The sequence below is a fragment of the Myxocyprinus asiaticus genome, chromosome 11 (genome assembly GCF_019703515.2).
Source record: "Myxocyprinus asiaticus isolate MX2 ecotype Aquarium Trade chromosome 11, UBuf_Myxa_2, whole genome shotgun sequence".
In the NCBI taxonomy this organism is placed as follows: domain Eukaryota; kingdom Metazoa; phylum Chordata; class Actinopteri; order Cypriniformes; family Catostomidae; genus Myxocyprinus; species Myxocyprinus asiaticus.
The window spans coordinates 8645857-8659337 of NC_059354.1; the positions used below are offsets into that span (position 1 = coordinate 8645857).

General features: G+C 37.8%; 1 protein-coding gene across 2 annotated transcripts in view; it reads right to left on the reverse strand.

Annotated features, from left to right (window-relative positions):
• The window catches only part of ranbp2 (RAN binding protein 2), a 98000-nt gene that overhangs the window by 43928 nt on the left and 40591 nt on the right, over positions 1–13481 (reverse strand). For both annotated transcript variants that reach the window (XM_051709773.1, XM_051709774.1), the window contains exons 14-16: positions 12696–12827; positions 7953–8147; positions 7781–7864 (exon numbers count right to left, since the gene is read on the reverse strand). In XM_051709773.1, the coding sequence (XP_051565733.1) occupies positions 7781–7864; positions 7953–8147; positions 12696–12827 (411 nt within the window). The remainder of the gene's footprint in view (positions 1–7780; positions 7865–7952; positions 8148–12695; positions 12828–13481) is intronic.

Here is a 13481-nt window from a genome sequence, read left to right on the forward strand (position 1 = left end):
AATATCATTTGTTCACGCGACTTTCGAATTGTACAAAAATGGCTGTGCACAAAACCACAGCGTGGTCAATAAACGAAGTGCAGACGTTCCTCTCATTAGCGACGAACGAAACACGTGAAAAAGTCTTTCAGGAAGTGTCTCAGCTGTTGGCCTCACACGGCTACCACCAGACCTACCAACAGTGTAGGGAAAAGTTGAAAAAACTTAAGTGACTACAGAACCATCAAGGACCACAACAGCCGGAGTGGTTCAAACAGAAGTGGTTCGACCAAATGGACACTATGGCAATAGACCGGCGAGCAATGGGAGGGAGAGTGCCCTGGACTTGGCCACGGCATTGTTGGAGTCCACGATGGAGGATGGTACGTTTTGTTACGTTAACACTATATTCTGCTTGAAAGCTTCACTTTATTTGACCAGCTACTGGAAAGCTTGCTTCTAAAACAACCAGGCCAATATAACTGTTACACTTGTGTAAAATCACCATGCAACAACTGCTTTATGCAGCACAATGAGCTAGTAGCTAACAGCTAGCAGTCGTGTTATTGTTTATGGTCAGTAATGTTTGTGTTGCGTTTAAGATGATGTCACGGCAGTAGAGGCGGCGCAACTATGACGATCAGCCTACAATCCAACCCACGTTGAGGCGGCACTAAACTGCAGTGGAAAAGCAAGCTCAGAAAAGTAAATCGAGCAGAGTCGAGTCGAACCGTAACGTGCAGTGGAAAAGTGCCATAAGAGAAGAATACAGCACATGCTGGAAATAATACTGAGTATCTGGAGGATTACTTGTTTTGGGGCCTGTTGACAGACTATTCTATTCTCTTTTTTTGGAACCACTTGTGGATTACTTGCTTACAGATATCAAAGTGTTTTTTTTTTTTTTGTTTTTTGCTTTGGGGAAATCTTTCTTTTAACTCAAGGACTGTGAACTCTGTGGACTACTCTTTCAAGGACAATTCCATTTATCATTTGGACTATTGGCTCATGGACTCTTCTTTGCTGGACCTTCAAACAATTTTTGTATTTTGTTGTATTGCTATTGAGTTTAATGATATGATTTATTTGCTATTCAACTGATGCTTGATTGCAGTTTTTTTCCCCTCAATAAGAGTAGCATTTATTTGCTTGTGTATCTGAAACACAGAGCTTTCCGAACTTTAGTGACATTTGGTTTATTAAATTTAGTAAGCCAAATTTGTTACAACCTACCGTAACATGTCCAGATGGTTTACCTTTACTATTTCCATTTTTTTCAATGATAATTCTCATTACTGTAACATTACCGTAATTATTTTACGTAATGTGTTAATGTAAAAATTATTATTGTACAATGTTTTTTTTTTTTTTTTAAATCAGCAAGAATGCAAGGCAGTGCCAAAGAAGTGCTGTTTTAACAGGGGTGTGGACTTTTTAAATTCACTGTACTGGCAGCCAAAAGTTTGAAATAATGTACAGATTTTGGTCTTATGGAAAGAAATTGATAATTTTATTCACCAAAATGGCATTCAACTGATCAAAATGTATAGTCAGGACATTAATAACATGGAAAATGACTATTACAGCTTAAAAAAAAAAAAAAAAAAAAAAAACTACAAAGAGTTCTCATCAAAAAATCCTCCACATGCAGCAATGACAGCTTTGCAGATCCTTGGCAGTCTAGCTGTCAGTTTGTCCAGATACTCAGGTGACATTTCACCCCACACTTCATGTAGCACTTGCCATAGATGTGGCTGTCTTCTCGGGCACTTCTCACACATCTTACAGTCTAGCTGATCCTGCAAAAGCTCAATGGGATTAAGATCCAGAACACTCTTTTCCAATTATCTGTTGTCCAATGTCTGTGTTTCTTTGCCCACTCTAACCTTTTTTTGTTTTTCTGTTTCAAAAGTGGCTTTTTCTTTGCAATTCTTCCCATAAGACCTGCACCCCTGAGTCTTCTCTTTACTGTTGCACATGAAACTGGTGTTGAGCAGGTAGAATTCAATGAAGCTGTCAGCTGAGGATATGTGAGGCGTCTATTTCTCAAACTAGAGACTCTGATGTACTTATCCTCTTGTTTAGTTGTACATCTGGCCTTCCACATCTCTTTCTGTCCTTGTTAGAGCCAGTTGTCCTATGTCTTTGAAGACTGTAGTGTACACCTTTGTATGAAATCTTCAATTTCAAGCATTGTGTAGCCTTCATTCCTCAAAACAATAATTGACTGACAAGTTTTTAGAGAAAGCGGTTTCTTTTTTGCCATCTTTGACTTAACAACCTTAAGACCAGGCCAGATATTGCATACTGCGGCAACTCAAAAACAAACACAAAGACAATGTTAAGCTTTATTTAACAAACCAAATAGATTTCAGCTGTGTTTGATATAAAGGCAAGTGCTTTTCTAGCACTAAATTAGCAATTTAGCATGATTACTCAAGGATAAGGTGTTGCAGTGACGGCTGCTGGAAATGGGACCTGTCTAGATTTGATGATAAAAAAAGAAAATAATAAAAAAAAAGTGATGGTGGGTTTTTTTTTTACACCAGTAATGCCCTGACTATACTTTGTGATCAGCTGAATACCACTTTGGTGAATTAAATTACCAATTTCCTTTCCTACAGTACTGTGCAAAAGATTTAGGCACTTGGGAAAAATTTTGCATATTGAAGATGTCTTCAAAAAAAAATTACAAATAGTTTTCATTTGTCACTTAATGTCATAAAAAAAAAAGCTAAATCAATATTCGGTGTGAACACCTTTGCGTTTAAAACAGCACCAGTTCTCCTAGGTACACCTGGACACAGTTTTTCTTGGTTGTTGGCAGATAGGATGTTCCACGCTGCTTGGAGAATTCACCACAGTTCTTCTATCTATTTAGGCTGTCTCAATTGCTTCTGTCTCTTTATGTAATCTCAGACTGACAAGATGTTCAATGGGGGGCTTTGTGGGGGCCATGACATCTGTTGCAGGGCTCCCTGTTCTTCTATTCTAATCTTTTCTATTTGCAAAAGTAATGTTTGGGAGTCTAACATTTATATTTCCTATTGAAACACTAAAGCTGAAGATATAAATAGCCATCTTAAGACAAATGCTTTTGTGAAATCTTATGTGCCTAAGACTTTTGCACAGTACTGTATGTGTGTGTAATATATATATATATATATATATATATATATATATATATATATATTTATATATATATATATATATATATATATATATATAGCAATATCCAATTACATCGGCAACCCCTGGGCTGACGGATCGGTGAATATTCTTGCTTTAGTGATTTTGCATTGAAAATTAAATTACTTCATTTAAAAAAATGAAAAACTTGAATCAAAGACATTTCTAAATTCAAATTGCACTCCAAACGAAACAGCAATTAAAATAAGGTCATCAAAAAATAAAATTATATATATATATATATATATATATATATATATATATATATATATATATATATATATATATATATATATATATATATATACATACATGCATTATATATAAACTCAGCAAAAAAACATCCCTTTTTCAGGACACTGTATTTTAAAGAATTTTGTAAAAATCCAAATAACTTTACAGATCTTTATTGTAAAGGGTTTAAACAATGTTTCCCATGCTTGTTCAATGAACCATAAACAATTAATGAACATGCACCTGTGGAACGGTCATTAAGACACTAACAGCTTACAGATGGTAGGCAATTAAGGTCACAGTTATAAAAACTTAGGATACTGAAGAGACCTTTCTACTGACTCTGAAAAACACCAAAAGAAAGATGCCCAGGGTCCCTGCTCATCTGTGTGAACGTGCCTTAGGCATGCTGCCTGGAGGCATGAGGACTGCAGATGTGGCCAGGGCAATAAATTGCAATGTTCGTACTGTGAGACGCCTAAGACAGCGCTACAGGGAGACAGGAAGGACAGCTGATCGTCCTCGCAGTGGCAGACCATGTGTAACAAAACCTGCACAGGATCAGTACATCTGAATATCACACCTGCGGGACAGGTACAGGATGGGAAAAACAACTGCCTGAGTTACACCAGGAACGCACAACCCCTCCATCAGTTCTCAGACTGCCCGCAATAGGCTGAGAGAGGATGGACTGAGGGCTTGTAGGCCTGTTGTAAGGCAGGTCCTTACCAGACATCACCAGCAACAACATCGCCTATGGACACAAACCCACCTTCGCTGGACCAGACAGGACTGGCAAAAAGTGCTCTTCACTGACGAGTCCTGGTTTTGCCTCACCAGTGGTGATGTTCGGAACTCGCGTTTATCGTTGAAGGAATGGAGCGGGATCGATTTGGAGGTGGAGGGTCTGTCATGGTCTGGGGCGGTGTGTCACAGCATCATCGGACTGAGCTTGTCATTTCAGGCAATCTCAACACTGTGCGTTACAGGGAAGAGAACCTCCTCCCTCATGTGGTACCCTTCCTGCAGGCTCATCCTGACATGACCCTCCAGCATGACAATGCCACCAGCCATACTGCTCGTTCTGTGCCTGATCTCCTACAAGACAGGAATGTCAGTGTTCTACCATGGCCAGCGAAGAGCCCGAATCTCAATCCCATTGAGTATGTCTGGGACCTGATGGATCGGAGGGTGAGGGCTAGGGCCATTCCCCCCAGAAATGTCCGGGAACTTGCAAGTGCCTTGGAAGAGTGGGGTAACATCTCACAGCAAGAACTGGCAAATCTGGTGCAGTCCATGAGGAGGAGATGCACTGCAGTACTTAATGCAGCTGGTGGCCACACTAGATACTGACTGTTACTTTTGATTTTGACCCCGCCTTTGTTCAGGGACACATTATTCCATTTCTGTTAGTCACATGTCTGTAAAACTTTTTCAGTTTATGTCTTTGTTGAATCTATGTTCATACAAATATTTACACGTAAAGTTTGCTGAAAATAGAAGCAGTTGAAAGTGAGAGGACGTTTCTTTTTTTTTTTTTTGCTGAGTTTTATATATATATATAAATTGTGTGTGTGTGCACGTGTGTGTAGTGACATGAAAAAGTATTTGCCCCCATCCTGATTTCTTCTGTTTTTGTGTATCTCTCATACTAAATTGTTTCAAAAATTCAAACAAAATCTAACATAAAACAAATGCAATCGGAGTAAACCCAAAATACAGTTTTTAAATGATAAATGTTATTTATAGAAGCAAAAAAGTTGTCCAATACCAACTGGGCCTGTGTGAAAAAGCATTTGCCCCCTTAGTTACGAAATCCCCAAATCTATGAAACTGTCAGTTCAGCTGGACTAGACACACCCAGACCTGATTACTGCCAGCCCTGTTCAATCAAATCAACACCTAAATAGAACATTTTCAGCAGCATGAAGTTGGCTAAAAGGTCTCGCACAGTAGAAATTCCAGAAATGAGGAAAACGGTGATGGAAATACATCAGTCTGGAAAGGGTTACAAAACTATTTCAAAGACTCTGGGACTCCAAAGAACCACAGTGAGAGCCATTATCTCCAAATGGAGAAAACTTGGCACAGTAGTGAACCTTCCCAGAAGTAACCGAACTTCCAAAATTCCTCCAAGAGCACAGCGACGACTCCAGGAAGTCACAAAAAAGCCAAGGACAACATCTAAAGAACTGCAGGCCTCTCTCACATCAGTGAAGGTCACTGTTCATGACTCCACTATCATAAAGACACTGGCCAAAAATGCCATGCATAGAAGAGTGGTGAGACGAAAACCACTGCTAACCCACAAGAACATTAAGGCTCATCTGAATTTTGCCAAAACACACCTTGATGATCCTCAAACCATTTGGGAGAATGTTCTGAAGACTGATGAGTCAAAAGTGGAACTGTTGAACTGGAAGACAGGGGTGGAACTGGAAGACAGGGGTCCTGTTACATCTGGCACAGATCAAACACAGAATACCACAAAAGGAACTTCATACCAGTGGCCAAGCATGGTGGTGGTAGTGTGATGGTGTGGAGATGTTTTGCTGCTTCAGGGCCAGGGTGACTTGCAATAATTGAGAGAAACATGAATTCTGCTCTCTTCCAGAAAATCCTAAGGAGAACCTACGGTCATCAGTCCGTGAGTTGAAGCTTAAGCGCAACTGGATTATGCAGCAAGAATATGATCCAAAGCATAGGAGTAAGTCCACTTCTGAATGGCTTAAAAGAAGCTAAATTTAAGTTTTGGAGTGGCCTAGAGAAAGTCCTGACTTGAATCCAATTGAGATGATGCGGCAGGACCTTAAACGGGCAGTTCATGCTCAAAAAACCCTCCAATGTGGCTGAACTAAAGCAGTTCTGCACAGAAGAATGGGTCAAAATCCACCACAGCATTGTGAAAGACTGATCTCCAGTTATGGTTGCAGTTATTAAACCAGCTATTATATAGGGGACAGTTCATTTTTCACATGGGTGATACAGATGTTGGATAATTTTTTTGCTTTAATAAAAAAAAGCATGTATTTGAAAACTGTATTTTGCGTTTACTCAGGTTGCCTTTGTTTTATGTTATATCTCGTTTGAAGATCTAAAACAATTTAGTATGAAAAACACAAATGTAGAAGACATCAGGAAGGGGGCAAATATTTTTTCCACAACACATATATTAGGCATGTAACAATACACAAATCTGACTATACGATATGGTTAAAAGAAAAACAGCACCCACAAATGTTTTGCTCAAACATATTCAAGGATTCAGCATAAATGTCTTTTAAATCATAAATAACACAACAGTGTCTGACACTGAAAACAAAAAGTAGAGCTCTATAATAAAGTTAAACAGCACTGCATTTATATTGTTTGCTTGTAATGAGGAAAAACTCATGAAATCAAAAGGTTCATGATTTTCTTGACAGAAATGCTAATAGTTTCAAAGCAGCTTTATAGAAAATCATGCCTTAATGTCCTAAAGTCCCCAGAGAGCAAGCTAAAGTGACTATAGCAAGGAAAAACTACTTTAAGTGTTATTTAGTGGTAAAAAAAAAAAAAACTAGAGCGGAACCTGACCTCTGGTTTTATGATATTGGTACATAATCCAATATTATTTAGCGGCTTGAGCAAAAACCGATTGGCACACAATTTTTTACACTCATGCCCCAGTTTTGAGTTGCATGTAAACTTAACCGGCGTTACTTCCGGCTTGTAACATGTGTGCAAGTGTTGTACTCATACCCGTTTACATTTTGATGACAAAACCACAGAATAATAAGTCTTATGTAATCACGGATTTCTTACGTTTTCAGATTTTTGAATAAACTTGTTTGTTACATATGAGCGTCTTGCTCCATGTCTCTGGGAGAGGTGCAACTTTGTTGCTGCTGTGTTTCTGCATCGTAAATCCACCGATTTGCACGGTGATGTCGGCGTAAATAAAACGGCATGTTTCGTGTACTATAGCGCCGGGACATGACACCGTTGTTCAGCAAATTCTACAAGCTGTAACACTACAATCTACTTGCCGTTTGCCATCGATCTTCTCGCCCATGTACTGTAGATCTGTTGCTCAGTTGTCCTGTGAATGCTCATACTGTGTATAAATAAATAATTCTCATTTGTTTCTTTTAATTTTGGAGCAAAAAACACCAGGACATTTTCCATGAGAATCACCCAAATACACAAGCAAGTTTGTATTATCTGCAATTGGCAGATGTATATATCAGCAAGTATTTATTAACATCTTGTTGATTTTGCTTGATTTTGTTGATTTGTGTTTCAGTACATAATCTCTCAATCCTCTCATACATCCCATTTAATTTCAGTGGAAAAGTAAACAGTGCATAATTCTACAGGCAGTAGATGTCTGACTGACCTTCAAGGCCTCAACCTGTTGACACAACATCTGCAGCAGTGACTTCTGATCCTCAGCCCAGTAAGGGGGTGTTTTGGGGGAAAACTGAAGGAGACAATAATAACACCTTCAGCACAAGCATGCCCAGTAAACCACAAATGTCTTCAGGAACATTAAAAATGCCATGACGCACCACAGGTCTTTTGGATGGTGATGTGAAACTTTTGGTTGGGGATGGAGTGGAGAATTTCACATGTGCTTCTGTGGGCTGACTGGGGCTGGATGTCAGTGGATGGTCCAACTTATCTTCATCCATCCCTCCATCATCTTCTAGCTGCTGGTTGACCTCGTTCAATAAATCCATCACTTCCTCCATAGATACGGGTAACTGGACAACAAAATGAGTGAATAAATCAATGAATACCTCCCTCACATAAAACACTACGAAGTTTACAGGAATAAAGTAAATAAACAGGAATCAAGTAAATAAATACATCTGTCTGAGAAAGGACTGCTCTTCAAAAGCATTCTAGTTCTCATGGCTTCAGTGAGTTCACTGCTGGTAGTTTTGGTTGCAATATCATTCAGGAACACTATATCATGCTAATACAGATCGTTTCTTCTTAAAATAAAAGTTTAAGTAATTTTTTGGATATTTCAGTAAATGTATACATTTAAAAAAGGCACAGAATTAACAAAAACGTTTACGAAATGTTAAATTATTTTTCTCCTTAAATGCAATAGCTAACTGTACAATGTTTTGACAAATACGGTTGTCTAGGCCGGGTGATACAAATGAGAAATCTTAAAAAAAAAAAAAAAAAAAAAAATCTGGTTTTAAAATACATGAACCATTATCCAGTTCATAGAATGATAGTTTAATAAGTGGTCTAACCATCAAGTAAAAAGGTATTAAAATACTTTCCTTGAAGTGTACACGGCTTGAAGACATTTCATTTTTTTATTTTATTTTTTTACCAATATCATGAATTTTTGAGTCAAGAATATCAAGTGTTCTTACGGTTACTTCATTAGACTTGAACAAAATGTGCCTTTCTAAAAATGTCAAATCCGATATTTTGAAAACTTAACACAGTCATAAGCGTCAAAAGGTGTCCTTTTTGTTATATGTTTTTCACTACCTGCATTTAGGTTCCACCACTCAACTTTGATTTGTTGGACAAAAGCTTTAAGAATTAATAATATTTTGCAACTAAATGATTTCACTGCTTATGTGAAGAAATAAATAAGTATTCCGAACTACTTAAGCCAACATTTCTTTCTCATTTACATGAGACCTTTTTTTTTTGTACGGTCCCTGGACAATTACAACACTTGACTTTTCCTCTTTTTTTTTACTTTAAGCCCCAGAAAAATATATCAACATTATTTTGAATTGATATATTAAAAACATGTTCATTGTAGGAGATGTATATTTAAGCCAGGGACTGAAAATGAAATGTTTTTCATTTCGGTTCGTTTGGAGCAAAAACGGAATTTTTTCGTTCCCGTTCAGAAGGTCCACAAACTTCTTTCCAAAAGGTTACCGTTTAGAACTGAATAAAAGAATGGTTAATAATGTTCTTTTAAAATGACAGTACTCTGCACTAAGGGGTGGGTGAAATATAAATTGCAGTGTTGCCAGATCTCGCAAGAGAAACAAGCAACATGGTCTGGAAAAACAAGCCCAAAATAAGCAATTATTTTTTTCCCTGTGTGGTGGATTTATTGGCATAGAAATCATAAACATACAGTTTTAATTAACAGTAAAGTATCATTTTAATTACAGATCTACTTCTCAGTCATAACCCGGCAGCATCAAATCTGTATTATTGCATCATATCTAACAATAATTCAATGACGACTTGGAAACAACTGAGAAATATACTTTTTTACTAGGGCTGCCCCCTGATAGTCGACCAAATGTTAGTCGATGAGAAGAGTCTTGGTCGACCAAGTTTTGATTGGTTAGTTGGTCGCGCAAAAAAAAAAAAAAAAAAAAAAAAAAAAAAACTCCACAGGAAACCGACAAACACCGGTATTACTGCTGGTTAGACGCTAGGTGGTACTATGGGGTAATTTTCGTTAAGCAGGGTTAGGGTTAAGCCTACACAATAAAGCAAGACACCTTGATTTCAAACTTTGAAATTTATTTTGTATTTATTTTAACTAAAAATAAAAATGTGTGTTGTTCAACTTTTTGAAAGATGGCTTTACAACAGTTGTGAAGGGCAACATATTTCGTTATGTTCCCTTCTTCACGAGAGAGATATATATACAGGTGCATCTCAATAAATTAGAATGTCGTGGAAAAGTTCATTTCAGTAATTCAACTCAAACTGTGAAACTCGTGTATTAAATAAATTCAGTGCACACAGACTGAAGTAGTTTAAGTCTTTGGTTCTTTTAATTGTGATGATTTTGGCTCACATTTAACAAAAACCCACCAATTCACCATCTCAAAAAATTAGAATACATCATAAGACCAATAAAAAAAAACATTTTTAGTGAATTGTTGGCCTTCTGGAAAGTATGTTCATTTACTGTACATGTACTCAATACTTGGTAGGGGCTCCTTTTGCTTTAATTACTGCCTCAATTCGGCGTGGCATGGAGGTGATCAGTTTGTGGCACTGCTGAGGTGGTATGGAAGCCCAGGTTTCTTTGACAGTGGCCTTCAGCTCATCTGCATTTTTTGGTCTCTTGTTTCTCATTTTCCTCTTGACAATACCCCATAGATTCTCTATGGGGTTCAGGTCTGGTGAGTTTGCTGGCCAGTCAAGCACACCAACACCATGGTCATTTAACCAACTTTTGGTGCTTTTGGCAGTGTGGGCAGGTGCCAAATCCTGCTGGAAAATGAAATCAGCATCTTTAAAAAGCTGGTCAGCAGAAGGAAGCATGAAGTGCTCCAAAATTTCTTGGTAAACGGGTGCAGTGACTTTGGTTTTCAAAAAACGCAATGGACCAACACCAGCAGATGACATTGCACCCCAAATCATCACAGACTGTGGAAACTTAACACTGGACTTCAAGCAACTTGGGCTATGAGCTTCTCCACCCTTCCTCCAGACTCTAGGACCTTGGTTTCCAAATGAAATACAAAACTTGCTCTCATCTGAAAAGAGGACTTTGGACCACTGGGCAACAGTCCAGTTCTTCTTCTCCTTAGCCCAGGTAAGACGCCTCTGACGTTGTCTGTGGTTCAGGAGTGGCTTAACAAGAGGAATACGACAACTGTAGCCAAATTCCTTGACACGTCTGAGTGTGGTGGCTCTTGGTGCCTTGACCCCAGCCTCAGTCCATTCCTTGTGAAGTTCACCCAAATTCTTGAATCGATTTTGCTTGACAATCCTCATAAGGCTGCGGTTCTCTCGGTTGGTTGTGCATCTTTTTCTTCCACACTTTTTCCTTCCACTCAACTTTCTGTTAACATGCTTGGATACAGCATTCTGTGAACAGCCAGCTTCTTTGGCAATGAATGTTTGTGGCTTACCCTCCTTGTGAAGGGTGTCAGTGATTGTCTTCTGGACAACTGTCAGATCAGCAGTCTTCCCCATGATTGTGTAGCCTAGTGAACCAAACTGAGAGACCATTTTGAAGGCTCAGGAAACCTTTGCAGGTGTTTTGAGTTGATTAGCTGATTGACATGTCACCAAATTCAAATTTTTTGAGATAGTGAATTGGTGGGTTTTTGTTAAATGTGAGCCAAAATCATCACAATTAAAAGAACCAAAGACTTAAACTACTTCAGTCTGTGTGCACTGAATTTATTTAATACACGAGTTTTTCAATTTGAGTTGAATTACTGAAATAAATGAACTTTTCCACGATATTCTAATTTATTGAGATGCACCTGTATATATATATATATATGTGTATGTATGTGTACATATATATACACACACACACACACACACACACACACATATATACACACACACTCACAATACTGTGCAAAAGTTTTAGGCACTTGTGAAAAATATTTCATAGTGAGGATGTCTTCAAAAATAATGACAAATAGTTTTCATTTATCACAATGTCAAAAAAAAAAAAAAAAAAGCTAAATCAATATTTGGTGTGACCAACTTTGCCTTTAAAATAGCACCAATTCTCATTAGGTACACCTGGACACAGTTTTTCTTGGTTGTTGGCAGATAGGATGTTCCACGCTGCTTGGAGAATTCACCACAGTTCTTCTATCTATTTACGCTGTCTCAATTGCTTCTGTCTCTTTATGTAATCTCAGACTGACAAGATGTTCAATGGGGGTCTTTGTGGGGGCCATGAAATCTGTTGCAGCGCTCCCTGTTCTTCTATTCTAATATTTTCTATTTGCAAAAGTAATGTTTGGAAGTCTAAAATGTATATTTCCTATTGATACACTAAAGCTGAAGATATAAATAGCCATTTTAAGACAAATGCTTTTGTGAAACATCTTATGTGCCTAAAACTTTTGCACAGTACTGTGTGTGTGTAATATATATATCACAATATCCAATTACATCGGCAACCCCTGGGCTGATGGATCGGTGAATATTCAGTGAATAATTTGTTATTAAGTAAACACCTTAACTTTGGCTTCATGAAAAAAATAAAAAAAAATAATCGGAACGAAAATAACCGATTACATCCGGTTAAAAGCATTTAAAAAAAATATTTAAAAAAAACATTTTCACACCGGAAAAATTTAAAATCACTTTGTTCCTGTTTAGGTTACATTCCGCCAAAAAAAAAAAAAAAGGCGGTTTCTTTCCCCTGAAATGTTTTAAGCAATTGTTGTGCGAATTGCTTTAATGTATTTTTGAATAACAAAAAATTTGCATCACATCATTGACCCTCTAGCTTCCTCAATTTCAGTGCACTCGGTCTAAAATTATAAACAGCAAACACAAGCAGTAACATTAAATGCATTTTAAACTATCACACGTCATACCTTGTCCATATCCTCTGCATTGGCCTGATAGATCTTTGTTAAGTATTTCCTGAACTGCCGCAGAAAGTTGAAGCACCTATCCTGAGTCTCCTCAACCCCGTTACCTGCTTCCTCTGAGAGCCGCTGGTAGATCTGAAAACAAAGTGTAATATAAGCTTGTACTAACAATAAAATTGGAGGATGAACAAATACTCCTTAACATTACTATTTGAACTAATATAATGCTTGTCCTGTAGTTTTCAAAAATAAAGTTGCACATGAACATAGGCTGCACCTGGTCAAAATCTCATTAAGAGAAAAAAAAAAAAAAAGAAACAGATGAGTCACACTGACAGAAGTTGCATGTGGCAGGCATTAAGATCTCGGAAGCAGCCGTCCGACTTCCCTTCAGTTGCTCCTCAGCTTGTCAAGACGCACTCCGTGAAAATAACCTCAAGATCCTCACATCATATTAACGGTGTATTGGGGCTTGTTTCAACTGAAAGCATTTGTTTAAGTAATCGTGTGTAGGTTTTTTATATCATGTTTTTTTCATGAACATGTGTGACAAATAAGCTGCATCTGTTTATAACATCTGGAACTCTAAAGCCCAAAGTATACTTCGATTTTGATACAAACGCTCAGTGTCTGCGTACAGTTGACACGAGCCTGTCAAAGTATGCTCCATTTGACAGTGTGCACATACACAGGGGGTTGGCGCATGCATACTACAACTGCTATAAGACGCTGGGCCTTTTCTCTTCAGTAGTTTAGACCCATAAAGATGTCTTTATATTCCTTCAGACT